We start from the raw sequence: 23,482 nt of genomic DNA on the forward strand, positions 1-23,482 counted from the left end.
TTGTATCTTCAAATCTTAACTTGAATAAATTATGTTTAACTTCTGAATGTTTCTTCAGGAATTCCCTTTAAGGGAAGCTAAACAACCAATCACAATGCCATTTATAAGCTATTGTGAACAAGTTAGGAACCTGATATTTTAGAATTTAAAGAAAACAAACGGCAATACTTGCCATTCTTCCTCAGGGAAAGAAAAATGAGAGCATGACCTGCATGTGACAGGTATTAGTCATATGACTTGAGGCAGTCCTGGAAAATGCTTAACAGCCATAGGGATCTGGGTGTTACAAGCACCTGTATAGATTTAAATACTTATTTATAGAGCAGACTAATGAACCACTTCACAGGCCCAGAACCTGCTTCCCTTGCTGCTTCAGTGTTTTTTCCTTCTCATTCTTTTATGCTTCCCTTTTTCCTAAAATAGCTGTGAAAGCTCTTACATTTTCTGTAAATATATTTCTCGTTTACAGTAAACAGTACAGACCATTGATTAAAAGTACAGACCATTGATTAAAATATATCTATTAAGATGGAGTTATTGCCAGCTCAATCAGTTCAATAAAGTCTGTTCTTTGGAATCTTACCTCATAAGTGTAGGTTTCTTTCCAGGGGAAATAGATTTCACTTGGAGTTGTTACAGACTTGCAGACAGTAGGATTATGTCTTAACTTAGAAATCCAGGAGCTATCACTTCAAACATTACAATGCAGGCAGAATGGTATTATAATGTTGCTGAAGGATTAAACAATACTTTTAACACTTTCATATGCGCACGGTTGCATACGTAATGGGCTATTTGTCATAGTAAGTAAAACCACCAACTTATTATTTCCATAATGAGTGGCTTTTCACCTGTTTAATGGCTTAGTTTGTGTATCCCCAGCAATACACAAACCAAGTTGATTTTTTATCTTCTGGATTTTTGACTGTATTCCATGTGAGTGTGTTTGTAGTCAGTGAAGTCTTTCTGTGTTGAAAATGTGAGCCTTTCATCTGGATCAAGCATGCCTAGTTCTGCTGGGGAAAATATACACGCAATTTTATGAGGTGGTTCCCTAGTGCTACTGTGTATCCAGGAGAGCATACACAGAACAAAAGAAACATTTCTGTCTTGCCTAGAGTAAGTATGGGAAATTGATGTAGATGAGTCAAATATATTAAGCAAGACAAACGTTAATCCTGTTAAAACAAAAAAAGAAATAACTGTGCTAATTGTGAACAGGTGTAACTTTTGGTTCAGAAAATGTCTTCAATTTTAAATTTCAGATACTGGAGCACTTAGCTGAGTATTTGATTGGCTTAATTTATGACATTCAAAATAATTTTTATACAGCGTCTGCCATGAACATTAGTCTCTTGGTACTGTGGCTGCTTGTATGAGATTTAAGTTGCTGTTCAGTGCATGTGCATGCGTTTTATTTATTTATTTATTGGTGCATTCAAAATGTTGTTGGAGTAGTGCAAAGCCCAACATAGAAGCATGTTCTGCACGGTGTAGAACATGCAGTCTACGCATCGTATTTTGTACTTAAACGTTACTGTTTGTTTTCAGAAAGTTAATTCCTTTCAGAAGCTCGAGTGTGAAAATAACTGTTCAGTTTAAGCCATATATATATTCAGAAAATTTTTTCTTGAAGTCTGTTTTGATTCCAAGCAATGGGGAGTTTCTACTTTGACTATTGATTTATTATTGTTACTATTTATAATTATATAATTATTATTTTATTTTAATTTATTTTTCTGTGATTTGATTAATTTAAGTTAGCTAGTATGTCTGTGTTGCTAAACTGAAATAAAATATCAGAAGTGGATGGAATTAGCATGTGCTATTATAGATAAATACCCAGCTTTTTATCTAGAAAGACAGTTGGGACACACTTCCAAGCTGAGCTTTTAAAAGTAAAAATTGAGTAGACTATAAGGTTAAAGTGACAGTGATAAAATTATGCTCACTCAAACTGATAGGTTCTCAAACAGGAAAAAAAAAAAGTATTTTTCACTTGTTCTGCCTTCTTTGGTGGGTTGAGCTCTTAAAAGATTAGTTGATTGTATAGTAAAACTTAGCGTTAAACATCGAATGCAGGAAAAGAGGGATTTTTAGATCCATGAAGTGTGGATCATAGTGACTATTTAAACATACTAATCTTAAAAAAAAAAAAAATTAAAAAATTCAAGTCTTGTTTCTAGATTTAGGGCTGAGCCTTCATGTACTTATAAATTCTGAGCTATCTCAAAGATTAATAAAGATTAAAAAATTATTAATAAAACTCTCGTGATCACTGAATAACTGATTGACTAAATTTTTAGCTGGATGCTGAGACATAGTTAAATTTCCTTAATACCTCCGAAAAACGAAATCTCTTAATCCGTACTGACAGTAAAAAACCCTGCAGATCGTTTTCCTACTCTTCCTGACACTCCCTCACTTCCAAAACGCTGTTCAGTATAATGGATGTTACCTGCTCATGCAGGACCTGACACTGCTTAGTATTCTTGTCTTTCCTTTGCTTCAGGGGAAGATCTGAAACTGGGTGTATGGGCTTCTATCCAATCTTAATCTGTAGTTTTTGAATGCAATTCTGTGCAATTCTAACTGCAATGTGAGAAAAATGCTATGACTTAAGAGATTTAGGCATGTTTCGGATGTTCAAGTTTGCCTGAGTGAGTAATGCCATTGCAGCATTTATTGCTTTTGTAGGGCCATTTCTGTTACTGACACTGGATAATGCTTTGTTTTAGGTTGAGTGCTATGACTACGATGGTGATGGGTCTCATGATCTCATAGGAAGTTTTCAAACTACGATGTCAAAACTGAAGGAAGCATCTCGGTCCTCACCTGTAAGTCTTACATATTCTAAACTGCCTGTGTGTTTTTGATAAGCTGGTTTACTCACTTTGGAGCAAAACTTATGTCACTTGACTTGCAGGTATCAAAGTTGTGTTAGGCTACACCTTAACAATGCTACTGTAGTTGCGACTGACTCAGCATTTACATTATGCATCCACTTTCCTAGGATTAATATCTTGGTTGCAGTTTTTAATATTCCACGTCTAAATACCCAACCGTCGGCACAAATGAGTTTCACTAGTCATAAAAATACAGAAATAAAAAAAATTTAGAGTGTCAAAGACAGAACGCAGTACAAACGTCACTGCAGTTAAAAGGCCAAATCTTGTAGTATTTTTCAAATTTTACGCAGTCCTTTGTTTCAAGTATGACACTTGCCAACTATCGTGCCTATTTTAGTGAATATGGAAAAATCAACACTTATGCCAAAGAATTTATGCAAAAATGTAATTGAATGTGTTACATTAGGTGGCTCTTCTTTAAAGTTAAATTACCCTTCCTGTTCTTATGAACTATAACAATTTGCAAACCTTTCAATAGACAAGGTTTACGTTTAGAAGAAGAAAAGTGGCATAGCAACCTTAACATAGAAATCTTTGTTTTATGGTCATGTATGTTGTCAAAATATTTTACCATCTTTTTCTTTATTTCTGTAAAATGTGCAGAACTACTCCTGCAATAATAACAATAATACTGAGTGCCTGCTTGTACTTTTCTAGCATCTTGAGTGTTGCATATGTACTAAATTCTTCAGAGCTGTTGAATGTGAAGAATCAGCCTTGGCTGTAGTGGATTTTTGATTGCTGCTTTGTGCCTTGCAATGCTTTTCTTCTAGATACCTGTTTCTGAATTCATTTTGAATTACCCATAGTTCAGTTTAATGCCTTTCAAGGTTTTATATTGTTTGTAGGGAATTTTTGACTTGTATCGTGTGCATATAATTAATATGCTGCCTAGTTGCAGCTCTTAAGTGTTTTTCTCATTTTTTTTCCTAGATTTTCAGGGGCCAGATGGTATCAGTTTAGCTTTCAGTGCTTTTATTGTCATTAAAGTGTGTGAAAAAGACCCCACCAAAACCAAGGGTGCAGGAGGATTTCATAAAATCATTTTTTCTTGCTTTTTCAATGAAGATTTTATGAATCTTTTAACAAGATGTTTTTCTTAATAAATTTTTAAAAAAAGCTATGGAGTAGTATCATAGTAGTATCATAAATTAAACAAACCTAGCACGTTTGTACATTCATATTTTGAAGCACGTATTTTTTGGTAAGAACTGTCATAGTGAGTTCCCGTGCAGTGTGAAGTGTGTTATGTAAAGGCTCCTTGAGCATACAAGTATATATTTTCACTGCTCCCCTAGTAGCATAATAGGGGCAGTCTCTTTTGAATTTAAGGAAAAGGTATTTTACGTTATAATCTGCCTATACTAGTTTTGCAAATACTTTAAGAAAATGGTTTTCCCGAGGACTGTGGCTATACCTGTTCTAAGTAACTTACTGCTGTGTCAGTAAGATGAAGAGACAACACCAATAATATGCTGCCGGTTTCTTCTAAAAGGAACTAACCTATAATGCTGCATGATCTGATAAATTTCATAATGTCTGTAAAATATTTCCAGTGCACATTAGAATTTGACTTTATATATTCCAAGTGTGAGCTTTAGTTATTCCCACAGTTCTGACATCAGCTGGACTTGTGGGAGATTTGGCACAAGTTCTTTCAAGTTTACTTAAGGCAAGCATGGGTGTGACTGTATCCTCAGTTGCTAAAAAAGCTGATCTTGTATGACTGCAGTGAATGGGTGGCTTTTCATTCTCTGAAGAATTGCTGATTTTCCCCCCTCCCCTTCCCTTAAGGTGTATCTTCCCCTGAGGTGTGCTGTTACTGTACTCTGGTTAGCGGGTTATAAAATGTAGTTGAAAGACTGTACATGCTGTGTATCCCGTGTCCAGTATTACAATTGCCATAGTACAAAACCAACAAAATTTCCATCAAATAGAAGTGATGCTGGTGGGGAAACATGCAAAAAAGAAAAGAAGATGAAGAGGCATGTAGACTTCTCAGGTGCTGACCTTGTTTTAGTGCATTCTTTTCCACTTGAGTTTAATTGTTAGATCATTTTTAAAAACTTAATTAACTTAAACCAAAGCAGCAGAACCTGTTTTTGTCCCTCAGCCAGAAGGCGTGTCTCCTCAGACTATGCACGAAGACATGCTGCATTGTGTCATCATGACTATATGATGGTAGGAGGTACTTAACCTGGCTAACTATTGATTGCACTTGGCGGTTAAGGTATTGATTTAGTTGATGAAGCCTCAACAACTGATTTTGGAAAGCTTGAACATACACTTCTTATTTTGTACATGACTGACACAGCTGCTGGAAATAGCGATGCTTTGCCTGAATCAACATGTCTTTACCAAAAAGAAAGTTGTTAGCAGAATCCTCAGAGAGAAAATCATACAGAATTCTTTGTCTCGCTGAAATACGGTTATCTAAAGAAACATTTCTGTAAGCTTTTGGATAAAAGGGGATTTCAGTCTTGATAATGGGATTTTTCTTGCTGATTTTGGCAGGCTGGGTTAAATTTAGCTTGATAGTGAAATAAACTGCATTTTTAATACAGGCCCAAAGTATGAATCCTAGAATACAGAATTTTAAAATCTATTGCTTAAAGTACATTTATAGTGCTTTTCTTGGTTTTGTTTGCATTCATGCAGGTTGAATTTGAGTGCATCAATGAAAAGAAAAGACAGAAGAAAAAAAGCTACAAAAACTCTGGCATTGTGAGCATTAAGCACTGTGAGGTCAGTAGTATATTCTGGTATGACTCTTTATTTTTAAGTGTTCAGGCGTAACAACTCTCATCTAGAATGCCTTCACCCTCAAACTGTAAGAAACTTTAAAATGTCAGAAAGTTTCCAAGATAGTAAATACTTAAAGGCTCTGATTCGTATAAGGAGACAGATTGACAGCTGAATCCTGTGTCTGGCCTCCCCTATCCCCTCACTTTCTCTTGAACACGTGATCTACATGGCAAAGGTTGCTTACCACTTTGTAAGGCCATTCCTGAACCACTGGATTTCCCAACTAACCGTTTTATGGTGAATTAAAATTAACTCTATCATAATATGTTGTTTTATAAGTGATAGTGCTTTTGGACCTGCTTTGTTGTCTGCCTGTAATTTTGTAAATGGCATGATTCTGATTCACTGAGTGTGTGACGGCACACGCTGTAACTACCCTCACTGCAGTGGGTGGATGGGTGAGGTATCTATAGAGCAAAAGTAGTCTTCACCCAAAAGATGGGTGAAGATAACAAATCTAGAACCTCAAAAGTCACTCCGATAATACTTACTGATTTTCTCTTTAGAAATTAAGTTTTTTTGTCTTTAATTTCTATGTTTAGATCATAGTAGAATGCACGTTCCTTGATTACATCATGGGTGGGTGCCAACTGAATTTCACAGTAAGTTAAATCATTTATATAAATTAGCTTTTGAGTTTTGGAACAAATTTAAGTATACCATTGATAGCCTGTGCTCTCCAGCTGATAATTTTTTTTTTTTTTTAGTAGCATTGATGGGGAAGCCATTTTGCCAGAGTCCCTCTAGTCTGTTTAGGAAAAATTATTTTCTTTACTCATGGCACAGAGTTCTGAACCTGTAGTTGTCTTTGTTAGGAACTAGCTGAGCTGTGTGGGTGGAGACCAAGGAGAAATGTACAGATTTACTTCAAATTTCTTTTTCACAAGGGCTCTTCCCCACCCCGCCCCCTGATTTCACTTTTACCCTTGATGGTGGTTTTCAAGACCCTTTGCTTAATGAAAGCAGCATACAGAAGCCATCACATGGGTTCGGACCCTTAGGTTATGTAATTTGTGAGTGAAATGCAGCACTAACAACAGCGAGATGTCTTTGCCCTAGTAATATTCCTCATCACCAAAGCAGAGAAGACCCGTTGAGGTTAGAGAAAGTACTATCTGTAGGCTTCTGTGGTGTCTGGCTAATTGTACTTCTGAGAGGAAAGATTTGTATGGCAAGATACAGGATGAAATTAATCTAACAGCTATTGAAGGGCTGCTGTGAATGGGAACTAAAAGTAAACACAGTGAAAACCTGACAGGTTGAAGTAGTTTCAGCCTTTCTGAAAGATGCAGAGGTTCTGCTGGTTTTGTAGTGGCATTGTTTTGAGTGCTAATTTTCCAAGAAACCTGCGTCTAAGTATTGTGCCTGTTAGATTTGTAGATATCCTGGTTACAACTCTTTCATGATTTTTCACTTTGACTTTGCCAGAGATAAGAAATCTGATTTTTACATCTAACAGCAATTTGATATAAATATTGCATTTCACAGGTGGGGATAGATTTTACAGGCTCCAATGGAGACCCTCGCTCTCCAGACTCTCTGCATTACCTCAGCCCTAATGGAGTTAATGAATACCTAACAGCCATTTGGTCTGTAGGAATGGTCATTCAGGATTATGATACGTAAGTTTTAGATATTTATTTAAATAATTTTTTAGACATTTATAAATTTTTGTGGTAGTTTCTTAAACCAGTGTTGAAGATGCCAGCAGATATATCAGAATGAAACTTCTGAGCTGAAATGTAGAGCTAAAGATTACTTCATAATCACTGCACAATCACATAATCATAAGCAGACATTTGTATTTACAGCAAGGCTTTTCATCAGTGATGTAAAGAGCAGCATTAATTTAAATAAATGCTTGCATTCTTGCCAATTTGGTGTTAAAGATTGGTTTTAGTCCTAGAAGAAATTACAGGGGGGAACTTCCATTTTATTTTCCCTCTTTAATGCTTAATAAACAGCATTTTTTATGATCAAAAGCAGCACTGATTAGCTAGTTACTGAATTAAAACAGCTGTTAAAGGAAGACACTCAATTAATTTTCTTTAAAATTACTTTATTAGAGATAAAATGTTTCCAGCCTTTGGATTTGGTGCCCAAATTCCTCCTTCCTTTCAGGTAATGGAATATGTAAATACACTATATAAGACAAATAAAAGCACTTACTTCAGGAGGAGATTGTATGTACAGTCCTGACTATGTCTTTTGTGTACTGACAGGTGTCACATGAGTTCCCGTTAAATTTTAACCCATCAAACCCATTCTGTAATGGTAAGCCTGAGAAAGCAACATCAGAACTAGAGAATAAAATGTCTGAAGTGAGGGGATAAAAACACTTGAAAGGTGAACTGTGAGCCATGTTGTTGTAATAAAATAATGAATTTAGTTGCGCAGCAGGAAACAATTTTATAACAATTTTCCTAGTTATTAGAAATAACATTTGATCTCTCCTTTGTAATGATTTGGGAAAGAAGTGTTTTAAACAGCTAGGGTACAGTACAGATAAGCTGGGAATGGTTCTCTCATCTTGTCAAGCCACTTCATTCTACTTCACTGCTGGTATGGAGTTGTCTGATTTGAGTTTGATGCTGCCAGTGCATGTTCAACATGGCCTCTCTGATCACACTAGTAACTACCACTGCCAGGCAAAAAAACTTGTTGTAATTCAGTTACACATACTTGAGTGTGCAGTGTTTAGCTTTTCAGTTGACATAAAGCCAAGCACGTTAAACATGTGCGTTAAGCATTGGTCAAGCTGAAGGCCTCCGTTGCTTATGAATCACTTATTTTTTCCCCATGGTTAGTTTAAAATCTTTGCATCACCACTTTAGATAACTGATTATATGTAGTGTTTTAGGAAGACAGAGTGCCTCAAAACATCCTAATTCTAATATTAAAAGATTAATATGATCTGTTTCTGTTCTCTAGGAATCCAAGGCATTGTTGATGCATATCGGGCTTGTCTTCCTCAAGTGAAGTTGTATGGGCCAACAAATTTTTCTCCAATTATAAATCATGTGGCAAGATTTGCTGCTGCAGCTACACAACAGCAAACAGCATCTGTAAGTTCTTTATGGTAGTGTGTGTATTTTTCTTACTTTTTAAATTTCCCTTCTAGTCTATAACTACTATTTTTCTTTTAAGCTTGTAAGTGTACTTGTTTTGACAGCTGGACATTTACCTTGCGAATTGGTGTTTGATACCCTTAAAACAAGATAAAAGCTAACTAATCTTTGCAGATTGTACTCAACAATTCTTTCCTAAGTTAACTAAAATCTCTTCAGAGCTGAAATATCAACTTAAAAATACATGGCACCTTGATAGTGTCTTCTCTTCAAAGCTTTTGCAGTGCTATACAGATGTTAAAGTCTAAATTAAGCCCTTGCATATAGGAGAGTGATTTAACCTCAGCTAAGAATAATCAACTAGATCTTGTGCTGGTTTTGTGTAGTTGAGTAGGAGGGGCCTACAGTGGCAGTTTCTGTGAGAAGCTGCTAGAAGTTTCCCCTTTTTTCCGGTGGACCTGCCACTGGCTAGGGCCAGGCTTGTTGATGACAGTGGTAGTGCCTCTGTGATAATGTATTTAAGAAGGGGAAAATAAAAAGAAAGAGTGAAGAAACAGAAATGGGGGCAGAGACGGGGAGGCGCGAGCCTTGTGGGGCCTTGCAGCTGTCACCCTCTGGCCTCCTGCTGGGCAACTGTCAGCCTGACTGGCTGCAAGAAAGTGAAGAAAGGAGATGAGATGTGAAGAGAACCTGAGAGGCATCTGCCTGAGCCTATTGTGAAGAATTTCTTGTGAGAGGAACAGCTGTAGACGCCAAGGTCAGTGAAGAAGGAGGGGGAGGAGTAATATTGCTCCTGGCTGAGATTCCCCTGCAGCCCATGGTGAAGACCGTGGTGAGGCAGGCTGTGCCCCTGAAGCCCATGGAGATCCACAGAGGAGCAGGGATCCACCTCCAGACCATGGAGGACCCCACAGTGTTTGATAGTTTCTGAACTTTGTACTTCTAGCTTATTCTTGATTCTTGAATCCAGAGCAGAGGCTAAGATGCCAACTTCTAGAAGCCCTGGCACCTCAACTGGTACTTGAATAAATTACCAAAGTACTGCAAGGTGGTCTCAGATGCCTTGGTAATTAACTTCATAAAGCAGCTAGAAAAAAGGGATTTTAAAATGAATATGCTGGTTTTTCAGTATGAAAAATGTGTTTTAATCTATATTTAAATTCTTAGGGATTCGCTCAGAAAATGAAGGCCTATTCTTTTACCCTTGGTAGCACTCTTTCATTCATCTGTACTTCGCTGAAGGAAGCAAAGGGTAGCATTTCGTAAAGATATTGATAGACTGGAGAAAGGAAACAAATACAAGTTTCACAGGTGTAATCTGTCCAAAACCTCAATAAACTGCTTTCTGTCCCAAGACAAATACTTGGAAGATAGGTTAACTGTTGGTTTGTCTGGGTATTTTGGAGAGGAGAAGGGTGATACCATTTGGTTTTTGGAGGTGGCTGTTTAAAGATGACTTGTTTTAAATGATTGATTATGTAGTCCTTATAAATTTCTTCAGACTGTACGGATGAAGCCTGACCACAACTTGAATTTTTGATTGTAAAATTCAGTGAGTGCATTGAACATACTCGAAGTGACAACAGTATGTAGTCTGTAAGTGCATTTTTCTAAGTGTACATGCCTACGTTTTCTCTTTCTTTGTCATAACACACTGTTTATTGATTTGACAGCAATACTTTATACTTCTGATCATAACGGATGGTGTGATAACAGACCTTGATCAAACTCGAACTGCAATAGTTAATGCATCAAAGTTGCCCATGTCCATTATAATTGTTGGTGTTGGAGGAGCAGACTTTGATGCTATGGAGTTTCTTGATGGTGACAATGGAGTTCTTAGGTCCTCATCAGGAGAACCAGCTGTCAGAGACATTGTCCAGTTTGTGCCATTCAGGAAGTTCCAAAATGTAAGTAATCTTAATGATATGCTTAATAAATATTGTGGAGGTATGCTAGGTTTACTAGGATGTGCTTTATATAGTCTTAAGCTTTTGCGGTGACTCTGAAATGAAATGAACTCTGAAGTCTGAGATAAGTCTTTACCAAATGCATAAAAAAAAAAAAAGTCCAGAAGACTTCAGCATCTGTAGAATTTCAATTAGGTGAACTGATTAATATTTTAAAAAACTCTGTTTTTCATTTGAGCACTACATGTCTAATAAATTGCTGCAGGGGAGTGGCCTTTGTAAATCTTCCTTGGATTTGCTTAAACAAATGGATGTGATTTTCATTTGGGAAGAAGAACTTACTGTCGTTTTGTTCTTATGGAGAAGTGGTTTTTATTGTGGATGCCCATTTGTAAATGTGGATTATTCTTATGTTTTAGTGCAGTGTTAAAATTCAAGACTAAGTCAGGGAGGTCATAAACAGTAGAAATTGTGTGTAGGCACAACAGGGGTGATAGTTTTCATTTTCGTTAAAGCAAATATACAAAAAAATAGGTGGTGAAAGAACAGAATCCTTTTTTTTTTTTTTGCTGTAGAACCCAATAAGATACACACAGGCTAATATAGTCTAACTTTTAAATGTTGGAAAAAGTTAGTTTAAAAAAAACCAAACAAACAACAAGCAAACCAACAACCCAAAAAAATTTCCTTGAGATGAGGAGGATAAGATCAATATTTTTATTTCCATCCTAATATGTTATAATTTTTTGTTTCTAAATATTAACCCTATCAGTAATATTCCTTATACCTTCTTATTTTGTCTTTGTATTTTTATTTTTACTTTTGATACAAATTATTTGTTTAATCTCAGAGCAACTCAGGCAAGCTGAAAGGAGAAAGAGTAAAATCAATATGGGATATGCTTGCTGAATAATGGACTTGGGTCAAAAAATCAAGTATTCAAATGTTTTCAGTTTCTAGAAAAAGGGATGCCTTTTTTTTTTTTCCCTCTCGTTACTTAGTCTTACAGTAAAAACAGTATCTTTAGAAGAGCTGCTCTGTAGCAATACAGTTATTGTGGATGAGATTTGGTGCAAAAGGTTGCAGATAATTAGACAGGCCCCTGAAGGGTCATTTAAGCAGATAGTGGAAGTGTGTTTACATGGCTGAAGTTCAAGGCCACTGTTTATTTTACATGAGAAAAGATATCTTCAGACTTGGTAGCCCTTTGCACACCCAGCTCCTACTACTTCAGTGGAACAAGACAGCCAGCTGGTTCCTGATGATGACAGTGAGAAGGTAAAGGTGTCAGGGAAGCTTCCATCTCTCCCACAAAAGCCCTATATAAAGTCCTCTGTAGAATGTCAGTCTTTAAATCAGCCTGTAGAGGAGGTGCTTATTGCTTGTCTTAGGATCTCCGTTAACAGTTGGTGGAAACTGAAACTTGGTGTTCTTTTTTTATAAGTCTCCAAAAGAAGCTCTGGCGCAGTGTGTCTTGGCAGAAGTTCCTCAGCAAGTAGTGAACTACTTCAGCACCTACAAACTGCAACCTCCCAAGAATCCTGCTGCAAAATGAATGGGCTGAGCAAGGGAGCTGAGACTTTGTGCTTGCTTTACTTGCTGTATCTACAGACTTTGGTTCTCGAGATACTTCTGTATACATGTATACCCACACCTCTGTATGGTAACGGCTGTTAGCTTTCGCCTGCGAATCACTTTGCCAAGTGTGCCTTTAAGGGCCAAAATTGTAATTGTGTTAATATTTGGTGTTGATTTGAGCGATAGGGCCTATGTGGGTGCATTTTATTTTGAAAAGTAAGAGTGGAAGAAAAGAGGTTGAATATGCAAAAAGAAGGGGAGAACAGGTGGAAGGTGGAACCTTCCTGCCTGTTTGATAAGTACGGCCAGTGGGAGTGGTCAGTTACTTTGTGGGGATCAACACGGAGGAGTGCAGTTTCTCAATGATCGTAAAACCAGTCTGAAATTAAAAAGAGGGTATATCCCCACCAAGCGGATAAAAATTTGCATGTGGTTTAACGAATCTGGAATACTTCAGGCTTCTGTGTCTTAAGCCGCAATAACACAACTTTGTCACAGGAGTTTCATAATTAGGGGAGTGCCAGAACAGAGCATAAAGGCCCTTCTTGCATGTCTATTGCACATTTGCCACTTCAGTGCCTTTGGCCAGTGCCTGCGAGGCAGGGCTTTGCAAATATGAGCCAAACAAGTCATTAAAGCGTATACTCTTTTGTAGTTTGCAGTCTCTTAAGGTAGTACTGGAATAACTAGGGTGAATCAAGGTAAACCTCTAACATCTCAGAATACCACCATTGACCTTTGAGCCTACTACTGTAAAGGTTGTAAGGTGTGTTTCAGTGTGTACTGTGCTGGAAAAAGGGAACTCCAGATTTTATTTTTATTGGGGTTAGGTTTTGTTTTGGTTTGTTTTTCCCCCATAAAACAGTCATGACTATTCATTTTTAAAGGGTTCTTTTGTGAAGTGAGAATTCACTTTTCAGTTAAAAAGTTTTATCTGATTTATAACTACATATTTTCAAGCAAAGACTGTTCTTGAAAACGCTACCTAATTTATATTGGTTTTGTCATATTTTGAATCATGCTTCTTTTTCATGAGCTCACTAATGAAAAGTGCCTGCAAAAAAACCAATTTTGCCTCTTCCTTCCCAGTAGAAAGACATAAGAGTCTCTAAGCTCTAATCCTATGATCATATTACATTTCTCTAGGGCAAACAATTTCTGTTTTTTCTTGGCTTGAGCTTTCTCTTCACTATTTACACCAAGCATAAATCATTGTTGTATTTGCTTAGTGGACAGATTAAGTTTTCTTGTCTCCCAGTTGCGTACTGCTTTCTGAGGATCTGTTCTGATCCTGTCAGTGTGTGTAATGTAAGTCGATGTGAAGGACTCATTTATCACTTCCAAAATGCCTATCCGAAACATTAATTTTGCAGTTTCACATTTGAAGTGATTTAACGCTAGACATCAGACTGATCTGATTTTGGAAGGTCTAGAAGTAACGTGTTAGAACAGACTGGACTAATGCTAACTTTAGCTTACGAGATTGCACCAGGTCATAGTGTATGTGACTTTTTAGTTTTTGGAGCTGCTCTGTTGTTTTGGGGGTTTTTTTTTCATTGTTTGTTTGGTTGGGTTTTTTTAATTTTTTTTTCCATACATGTATAATCCTGTTAGAAATTGGAATTCACATTAGCATCGATGGATGAAAGATATATGTATTGAGATTGTCTCACACATTGTGTAAAACATACCAAATGTTTTCTAGTCAGTTGACTGGTTATCAATCATGAACAAGTACGATGTTGTCCGCTCTATTTTCCTTGGTGGAAGAGGGTCCTAAATGTTTTCAGCAGTGGAATACTAAGGAAAAGATTTTGTTTCATATTAAGCCAAGCTTTTTATTTTTTGAAATCTAATTCATGTGTTTGTTTATGTAAAAATCTGTGGTCATCTTTTTATCAGTGTAGTGCAAATATGTTACTACATTATATATAAATTACAATGAAGTGTCATGCCAGACGTGCAATGCACAATACTAAGATCAAGGAAGTAGTTATAATAAACCTAAATCATACTGCTGCAGGTTGGTATTGTATGTTTTTTGGAACAGTAAACTGTTTTACAGCTACATGCTCCATGTACAGAGGTAATCCTTTGTCTAGATTCACTGATGTGGATGAGTGCTACTGACAGGAGTACAGGATACTACTGAAGTTCCTCTGAGCTGTCTGCCAAAAATGTAATGCTGCACTGAGTTCTGTTATCAATTCTGTCTTAAGTTGCCATGGAAGTGCATTTGAATGCATTTAAGTATGTTAATACGTATTATTATATTAAATATCTGCTGCATATAAAATACATAAACTCTTTTATTTTTACTGTATTCTGTATATAAATTCTGAGTTTCTACAGTAGAGAATTCATTATCTCTTGTTGGAAAAGTGCCCCCAATGTTCCTTGCGCTTAGGGTATTATATAGGTTATCTACTTCTCAGTGTGCCCTATTCTATGTAAAATAAAAATGTTTCAGACCTGACAGCAGCAAGAACCATTTTCCCTGTATAACTTCTCTCAGGTTGTACAGCTAACAGCCTGTTGGAAAATTTGGAAACTTCCAAGTTAGGCTGAAGCAATGTTGAGAGTCAAGGAATGCAGCAGATTGTGAGCCAAGGGGAAGAGGGGAGTTATTTTGTTGTTTTGCCTTTTTTTTGTTTGTTTATTTTTACATGTGAAAAAATGCCTTACTAGCTTGAAGGTGACAAAGCAAAATATTGACAGAGTTTTGTAAAGCAAATGTGCTTGTAGGTCACTTGCACCACCTTGTGATAAAAATTATGTATAGCAGCCTTCATAATCAGATGCTTTTTGCCATTTAACGGTCGTAATAGATACATATGTACAGCAGAGAAATAACCTGTAACCAGAATTTTTTACTTTCCTATGTATTTCAGTTCTGAAGTTAACTGATTTACAATGCCTATGCATTAAAAATATAATTTCAGTATACTGTTCTTCCGTTGTGCTTTTGTATTCAGCGTTTCCTATGTAATGATAAGAGCTGCTTTTACGGTTCTGATTCTGAGTATTCCACAGGCTGAACAGCTCAGATTTATAACAGATGTTATCAGATGAGAGGAGAAAGGCCTTTTTACTCAGTGGTTATGAATGTCCAGTGTGTATTTCATAAAGTGTCTCATACTGGCTTTTAGCAGGAAGATATTGTGAAATTGGGTGGATTTAGCAGTGACTGTTTCATGCTCTTTGCTTGTTAGAGTTCTCCCATGCATGCTATTTCATACAGTTATCATCAGGTTTTCCAAAACTTGTTTTCAGAACAGCATCTACATTTTAAGTAGAGAGGCATGAAGATTTGGTTATTTTTAGTTTTTAAATACATTGTCCTACTCCACCCTTCAGTTTCTTGACATTCAAGTGTAGTCAAGCCTGAGATGCTTTATTGGGAAACTGAGAGATACTAGAGACACAGCGTTGTGGTGAAGTGCGGTGTCATGCAGAACGCAAGTGAGCTTTGATACTGGAAGTTGCATCTTCTAAGTCCTCTGGAATATTACACTCAACTTCTCCACCAGTCAAGAATCCATGGGGTAGAATTAGTCCCTGAGAGGACTGAATACATCTTATGTCTTCACCTTTCTTGTGAGGAATTCTGGGAAGGGGAAACTACTACAACAACAGAAAAGTAGGATGTCAGAAAAAAACAAATTAATGTTATTTCTCTGTGGCCGTGATCTTCTGCAAACACTGACACTCGTTCTCTTTCGTTTTGGGTCTAAGAAACGTGAGAGCTGTGCATAACTTGGTAATTTTGCAGACCAACTTGGTAATTTTGCAGACCAACTTGGCAAACTTTCCTGCAGTCCTGAGCTGTTAAGAGGTGTAGCAAAGCAGCTACTCGTGGAGTGCTCTGTTGCTGCAGTGTAATGATTGCTGCTGCAGTCTCAGCCTGTACTTTGTCATATATGTCAGTGTGTGATTGATGAATTTAAATATGCTGACACTGAAAATGTTTGAAATTACCTGGCAGCAGAAGGGGATCAGATCTTTTGGAGCGAGAGAGATCTTTACTCATTAATATAAAAATGTTAAAATATGGGGGGGTTATGTGTTTCTTTTCCCCCCTTCCGTAATATTTTGACAACTCTCTCTCAAAGAGGTCAGCTGAGGAGCTGTGAAGCCTACCCTTACAATTTCCTGGTTTGGCTTCTGCATAATGGTTTTAGTTCCCAAAACTGTTCATCCAGTGGGGACTGAAAGTGGATAGGGAGAGGGAGGAGACACAAACCCATGGAAGAGAAAAAAGTAATTGATAATTAAGCTTTAGCCTTTTGTTTAATACTACATCCCTTTCCGTGATGAGTCGATGCAGAAGGTTGACGGTGTGGGAGCTCTGTGTCTGCTCGGCTGTGGTGCTGGTGAAGGGTTTACTTTATTTTGCAGGTACGATGTAGCTCAGCCCCAGTACGGCACGGGTCTCACTCTGCACTGTCAAATGGAGGTGAACAACTAGAGCATTGGTTGAAACTGCACCACAGAGCCAGAAAGTGTAAATCCTGCATTTGTAAAATAGCCTTTATTTTTGAAGTGGCTAGTTTAGATACCAAGATTCTTCAAAAAGTTAGGCAGTTCCAACTGCTTGCTCTTCAAAGAACATTATTAATGCCCAGTGCCTTGAGAAGACCAAATGTGTAAATTGGCAGCCCAAAGTTTAAGGTCACCTCTGGCTTTGGGGGTAAATATCTGAGTCTTTGCCATGTTTATTCACCAGAGTCAAAGACAACAAGAGCAGGTGCTCGTGCTTTCAAAAGGCTGGCAATAATTCTGCAATTTGCTTCCCCGTTATGTATTTTGTGATTTTATCTTTTGACGATGGTTTTGTTTTTTAGTCCTCTGTCCCAAGCTAAAACATACCAACACACAGCATCACAGCTTTCTGCACTGAGCCACCCTGGTCAAAAAAACAGGTCACTGGTTAGAAGTAGAAGGGGAGGAGAGAGGAGGATCGAGAGAAACATAAGTAACCTCACCAACAGTAGGGCAGTAACAAGAAAAAGGGTAAGTATGGGAAACCAGAAAATAAAATAGAAAAGAATGCCTACAAAAACTAAGAGCAAACTGACCAACAGTAATAGCAGTAAGAAAGCGAGGATAAACAGGAGAGGAAAGAGGAGAAGCAGGAACAGAACATAATGAGGGATAAGGGAGAGCATGGATCAATCAAGAAACAAGTGTTCCTGAAACACAGTCTGAGCTCTAATTCCTATTATACCAGAAATTCTCTCTTCAGGCTCAAGGTTAAGAGGTAAGTATATAAGTAATTTGTGCTGTTGTCTCAGGAGAGGAGGGAGAGAACATGAGGAGCTAGGGTAGATTTTTCTCTTGAGTAGTCTCTACTTTTTAATCTGTTGTACCCAAAAGCAAAGTCACGCTAGCCCTCTGAATTCAGCAAGACAATAGATGGGGCCACAGGCCAAAGCACCATCTATTTCTTTTTTTTCTCTTTTGCTTCAACTTTAAGGATCTCTCCTTCTCCTGCTCTGGGGGATGGAGACATAGTAATGATCAGAGACTCGTTACTGGTTCCTCTGTGCATAACTGCAGGTGGTTTAGGCTTAGCGCCTGCATTTGGCTCTTCCTTTTGTGCAGGAGGGGCAGATGAGGCCACGGGCTCCACAGGTTTCTTCTCTTGTTCAGCCTTATTTTCTGCTTCAGCTTGAGTGTCCTAGAAAAAAGAAGTTACATATTTTCTAATGCTGCAGAAGAAATTCAGGAAGTAGTTCTATTCTGTATATGCAGTGGAAAGGCACAGCATGGATACTCTGATTAATGGTATGCAACATACATAAATTTGTATTTAGATGCCCAAAAACCAGTTTCTAAATGAAACATGCAATTTTGGAATCAGACTGACTAAATAAAACCTAGGAAAGGCTTGTGGATAGTGATAGTATCTGCTTCTTATTAATACAGCAGGATGAAAAAGGCATGTTTTGGGGCACACAGCCTTTCCTTAGGTCTTGCCTTCCTTGTGTACTTAGACTAGTATGGAAAGAAAAAGTGTTATGTAAATCTTGACATATTGCCTAGTGCCTCAGTTCCTTGGCCAAGCCTATTTGTGACTGAGTTCACAAATACACATTAAACTGAGCAATGCTTCTGTTCCAATCATAGTGTTGTAGTCAGTTATGTAAGCAAAGTTCTTTATTTAACTTTAAAACCCCAAAACTCAAACACAGCTAGTTCAGCTATAAAGACAGAAAAGAATTATGCCACCTTTGGGTAAATATGTAGAACTGAGCAGATTCTTGTTAACATTAACATTTCTCAGAACGGAGTATAACGTGGAAATTATTTTTCCCTCAACTAAAATAACAGTTTCCTCATAAGTGCAGATGTAATCAATTTTAGCAGTGTGGGCTGAACTTTAAATTTTATCTTCAGGATTTGTGACAACCAGAGATCTGAATTTGAACTGGGAAGTTCACCGTGTGCTTGAGTCAGCTGGATCAGATTACTGTGTTAGGATATTTCTGTATTTATTGTTGTTTACATAAAATTAGAAGATCAGATGCCCTTAGGGTCTTTGTAGAGTCTGTTTTATCCTTACTTTCCTTTGGGATTTTTGTTTGCTTGCTTTTTTCCTTGCTTTATCTTTGCTTCTGTTGTCTCTGCACTGCATAGAATCCTGGTCTGGGAAGATTTGAGCCAAGTTTTAGAATTAGTGTTTACAGAGATTAGGTACAGTATTTATTTCTCAGCTACCGGGAGTTTTTGCCGCTGTTTTCAGTAAGGCCACATTTTCGTCTACTTTGTTTGCCCAGGCTCTCGCAGTATCTTTGCTGTTTCCCTCTTCAGCACCTGAAATTATCTACTTTATTTTCTGTGGCATTACCTGAATGTCTTGTTCTCTTTTCATCTGCAGCAGCCTAGCAAGGCCTTGTTTTCCTGTACCTCCAAGCATGGCTTTAAACAATTTTGGAGTTTCCTTTTTCTGCCCAAACACACCGGCCAAGCCCCGTGGTTGTTGCAGTGGTGGTCCGGGAGCAGGTTTCCCCTTCTCCTTCAGCAGCACCCTGGAAACAGGAAGGAAAGAGAACACATAGCAGTGCTGTGAAACCAAGCAAAGCCCCTGCGAAGCTGAAATGGTCACATTCATGGATGAAAATCTGGCAACTTTTCCAACTTTTTTTTTTTTTTGTCATCCCAGGTCCAGTGGCAAGAGCAAAGCTGGAAAGGATAAGGCTTTTCCTTAGGCTCTGGTAAAGTTGGAGGCTACTGTTCTATTTTGGAGTTAGAATTATAGAATCACAGAATTGTAGAACTGTTTACGTTGGAAAAGACCTTTAAGAAGATCAAATCTAACTGTAAAGCTAATATTGCCAAATTCACCACTGAAGTGTGTCCCTAAGCCCCATGTCTACGTGTCTTGGGATGGTGACTCAACCACTTCCCTGGGCAGCCCGTTCCAATGCTTGGTAATCCTTTCAGTGAATAATTTTTTTCCTAATATCTAGTCTAAACCTCCTCTGGCACAACTTAAGGATGTTTCCTCTCATCCTATCACTTGTTTCTTGGGAAAAGAGACAAACACCCATCTTGCTACAACCTCCTTTCAGGTATTTGTAGGAGCTGTAATGTCTCTCCAAGCCTCCTTTTCTCCAGGCTAAACAATCCCTGTTCCCTTAGCCACTCCTTGTAAGACTTGTGCTCCAAGACCCTTTCACAGCTTTGTTGCCCTTCCCTGGACACACTCCAGTACCTCAATGTCTTTCTTGAAGTGAGGGGCCCAAAACTGCACACAGTGTTCAAGGTGTGGCCTCACCAGTGGGGAGCTCAGTGGGACAATCACTTCCCTAGGCCTGCTGGCCACACTGTTTCTGATACAAGCCAGAATGCTGTTTGCCTTCTTGGCCACCTGGGCACACTGCTGGCTCATATTCAGCCGGCTGTCAACCAGCACTCCCAGGCCCTTTTTCACTAGGCATCTCTCCAGCCACTCTTCCCCAAGCCTGTAGCATTGCATGAGGTTGTTCTGACCCAACCTCACGGGGATGTGACACTTGGCCTTTTTGAATCTCATACTATTGGCCTCAGCCCATTGATCCAGCCTGTCCAGATCCCTCTGTAGATAGTTTCTACCTTCAAGCAGATCAGCACTCCCACCCAACTTGGTGTCATCTGCAAACTCACTGAGGGTGCACTCGATCCCCTCATCCAGATAATTGATAAAGATGTTAAACAGAACTGGCCCCAATACTGAGTCCTTGGGAACACAACTTGTGACCGGCCACCAACTGGATTTAACTCCATTCACCACCACTCTTTGCACCCAGCCATCCAGGCAATTTTTTACACAGTGAAGAGTATGCCTGTCCAAGTCATAAGCAGCCAATTGCATACCTGTATCTTGTAGAATAAACAAGTGCAAGCTCAAATTAAGGCATTGCAAAGCAGGTGAGAGTTTTATAAGGTGAGAAATACTGTGGAGGGGGATGGATCCTTCATACCTGAGGTGGAAATCTGTTACCTGGCTGCCTAGATGCAAATTCAGAGAGCATTTACTGCTCAATTTGGAGTCCAGCCGATGCCTGTGGAAATAATAGTTTACCGAACTAACTCAGCATGGCTCGTCTCTCATAGGTCAGGTTAGAGAGTGGTACGTTTTTTTGGTGTTCTTCAGGAGAAGGTGATACTCTGGAGATATAAAAATTACTGCCAATCATGTGGCGGACTAGATTTTCACACCCTTCCATAGCTGTACTGATTTGCAACCATAAGGACAAGAAGTGAGAATGAACAAGCAGGGTAAAGATTAGATGAGAGTTCCAAGATAAATAGAACCAGTGAAAAACAGAGGGTTCCCATGCTTTCACTTTCTATTAGGGTACTGTACAGTTTTCAAGGCAACATTTCTATCCTTGCAAAAGCCCTGACGTAAGGCTTTTTATGAACAAGGGCTATATTTGCAGTCTGACGTACAGTAAATCACATAATGCTATAATTTTCTCCAGAGTCTTGTACTTTGTAATTCTGGGAATTTCAGAAGTGAAGATTTTACTTTTTAAATGTTTTATTGTCATGAATTTTAAAAGTACATTTCAGCAGCTTGCATGGGTTTATTATGTAAGGACCACACAGTGACTATCAGTCAGGTGATAGTAGAACAAATTTCTTGCTTGAATAACTTCTTTGAGTTTATTTCAAGGAGCCCTTTAAAGGTGTGGGATGGCCGGTGCAATCCCACAGAGAACTCTAACGGCAGAGCAGCTGACAACTTGATTCCAAAACTGAACATAACTGCAATCTTTATCAAAACAGTGCACAAATCTCTTGGTGCTTAGTTTTTCTAGAGTACAAAGAACATGGGAGTTTTGGAAGAATTAGTGGATGCCTAAACAGATGAGCAGAATACATGGCCTCCAGCACAGGGCAGGTACTGCATATCTTTAAAATTAAACAGGATATCGTGTATCTAATCTGAGATTTAGAGAGGGCTTTGAGTCCAAATGGGAGTGCAGATGTGAAGGATGGATTATTATTAAGCTCCTGCAGTTGAGCAAGGCTACATGGAGGAAGCACAATTTAATGGGTTGGCAGGATATGATTCGAGTGGGCAAAAAAGTAGAAGAAGGTAGTGTGGGACAGAGAGACAGAAACATAACAAGTAGTAATGGTCATACAACTGTTCAGAAAGAAGCTGGAGAAAAGTCAGGAAGGATAAATGCTGGGAACCACCAGTCAATGGATTTGTTCCACCTTTCTACCTGTTGATGCTGTTTTTGAAAATAGGGCAATTGGCCTATTCTATGTCTGAGTGCCTTGTTTCTCAGGGACGTGATGATTCTCAAGATACTGTTGTTTGACAACCAGGGTTGTTGAAACATGCTGAATGCTACCATCTGCTAGCACTTCCACAAAATGTCACTCCTGTGCTATGTTTAATCTCTGGTGGAATTTCAAGTCTGGGATCAACCTTCCAACCTTTGATACCAATGCAAGGCAACAGCTGAGAACAGTAAGAGTGCTGAAGTGTCCTGATAATGACAAACTGTTTCATGTATTTGGACCTTTAGTAAGGTAGTAAAGTACTGATTTTGTCATAATTTTATGACAAAATCTGTCAATATTTTGCCCTTTCAAAGCTATGGAAATGATGATCCTGCAGGCTACAGCCAAAGCAAGACAAAAAGCACTTTGGGTTTGAAATCTAATTTCAGAATCCTTTTGAACAAAATGCACACCTCTCAAATCTGTGTACTTCTGTCTTGTCAGGCTTTGCTTTAAATCCATTCCTAAGTACTGTGTAAGATTTTGGAAGTGCATACCTGTCTGTGGGTGCGTTGAAGTATATCTTTGCAGAATTAATTGCAGGTGTTTGGCTGCATCTTTGAAAACCTACTCCTTAACTGATGTCTCTCCTGCAGTTTCTTTCTTGGCTATGTAAGGAGTCCTGATATGCATCTCTGTCTCCTATTTGTTTTGTTACCATAAATACAATGGAGAAGGCAATAACATTCAGGAGTTAATTCACTTACCACATTGCCACAAGCCTTTGAATCCCTGTCAAGATCATAGCTTCCACTAAATACTACCAGGCAAATCTGACCCTTAAATACAAACGGGTTTACTTCTGTTACTCTTCCAATAAAGGAACACAAATCTGTCTAAAAGCCACATCTGTCCATTCTGCAGTTAAATAATGTGATTTAAAAACTGTTACTAGGGCGTACTTTGCTTTCTTCATGAGAAGTTTTTCTGAGTCAGGATAGTGCACCAAGATTTCATTGAGTGTTTTCTTGTCCAGAATGAAAAGGTTGGCAAAACCATGAGCCACCACGTTGGCAGTTCTTCGATTTCCTCCACCTGCGGCTAATAGGCTGGAATGAAAATAAGCATCATCAGTCACATTGTTACTTGTCCTAGTGAGGAGTCTCTTTGCTGATGGTTTTCCATTAAAGTCATCATAAAGCTTGCTTACATACCCAACTGTTCTATCTGATGTTCTGGAAAGCCCCTTTGCAGTTGGGATTAGAAATACCTTCTTGCCTCAGGAAAGCAAATTGTCACTACTGGGCAGAGGTATGTAGATGCTAAGGACTGTGAAAGGTCTTGCTAGATAGAGACATTTCTCCCAAGAGACGCTCCCTGCAAGGACTGTGTTTGTTTTAATCCTCATGTGAACTTGTAATTTCCTCAGTTTTATAGTTGAAAATTACTTACATCAGAAGTAGAGCAGCACAACTCCATTATTATT

The 23,482-nt window shown here is 38.3% G+C and overlaps 2 protein-coding genes across 3 annotated transcripts in view; one reads left to right on the forward strand and one right to left on the reverse strand.

Annotated features, from left to right (window-relative positions):
• CPNE3 (copine 3) overlaps positions 1 to 15,214 on the forward strand; it is a 30,793-nt gene extending 15,579 nt beyond the window's left edge. For both annotated transcript variants that reach the window (XM_086740983.1, XM_086740984.1), the window contains 9 exons: positions 2,739 to 2,837; positions 5,568 to 5,654; positions 6,257 to 6,316; positions 7,203 to 7,336; positions 7,781 to 7,835; positions 7,937 to 7,988; positions 8,646 to 8,779; positions 10,456 to 10,692; positions 12,137 to 15,214. In XM_086740983.1, coding sequence (XP_086597109.1) covers positions 2,739 to 2,837; positions 5,568 to 5,654; positions 6,257 to 6,316; positions 7,203 to 7,336; positions 7,781 to 7,835; positions 7,937 to 7,988; positions 8,646 to 8,779; positions 10,456 to 10,692; positions 12,137 to 12,247 — 969 coding nt within the window. In that variant the 3' untranslated portion in view covers positions 12,248 to 15,214. The remainder of the gene's footprint in view (positions 1 to 2,738; positions 2,838 to 5,567; positions 5,655 to 6,256; positions 6,317 to 7,202; positions 7,337 to 7,780; positions 7,836 to 7,936; positions 7,989 to 8,645; positions 8,780 to 10,455; positions 10,693 to 12,136) is intronic.
• An 837-nt stretch (positions 15,215 to 16,051) lies between these two features.
• CNGB3 (cyclic nucleotide gated channel subunit beta 3) overlaps positions 16,052 to 23,482 on the reverse strand; it is a 67,516-nt gene continuing 60,085 nt past the window's right edge. The window contains exons 16-18 of the mRNA XM_086740991.1: positions 22,959 to 23,105; positions 19,121 to 19,301; positions 16,052 to 17,950 (exon numbers count right to left, since the gene is read on the reverse strand). Coding sequence (XP_086597117.1) covers positions 17,711 to 17,950; positions 19,121 to 19,301; positions 22,959 to 23,105 — 568 coding nt within the window. The 3' untranslated portion in view covers positions 16,052 to 17,710. The remainder of the gene's footprint in view (positions 17,951 to 19,120; positions 19,302 to 22,958; positions 23,106 to 23,482) is intronic.

Source organism: Chlamydotis macqueenii, chromosome 2 (genome assembly GCF_036417535.1).
Source record: "Chlamydotis macqueenii isolate bChlMac1 chromosome 2, bChlMac1.mat, whole genome shotgun sequence".
Lineage (NCBI taxonomy): Eukaryota > Metazoa > Chordata > Aves > Otidiformes > Otididae > Chlamydotis > Chlamydotis macqueenii.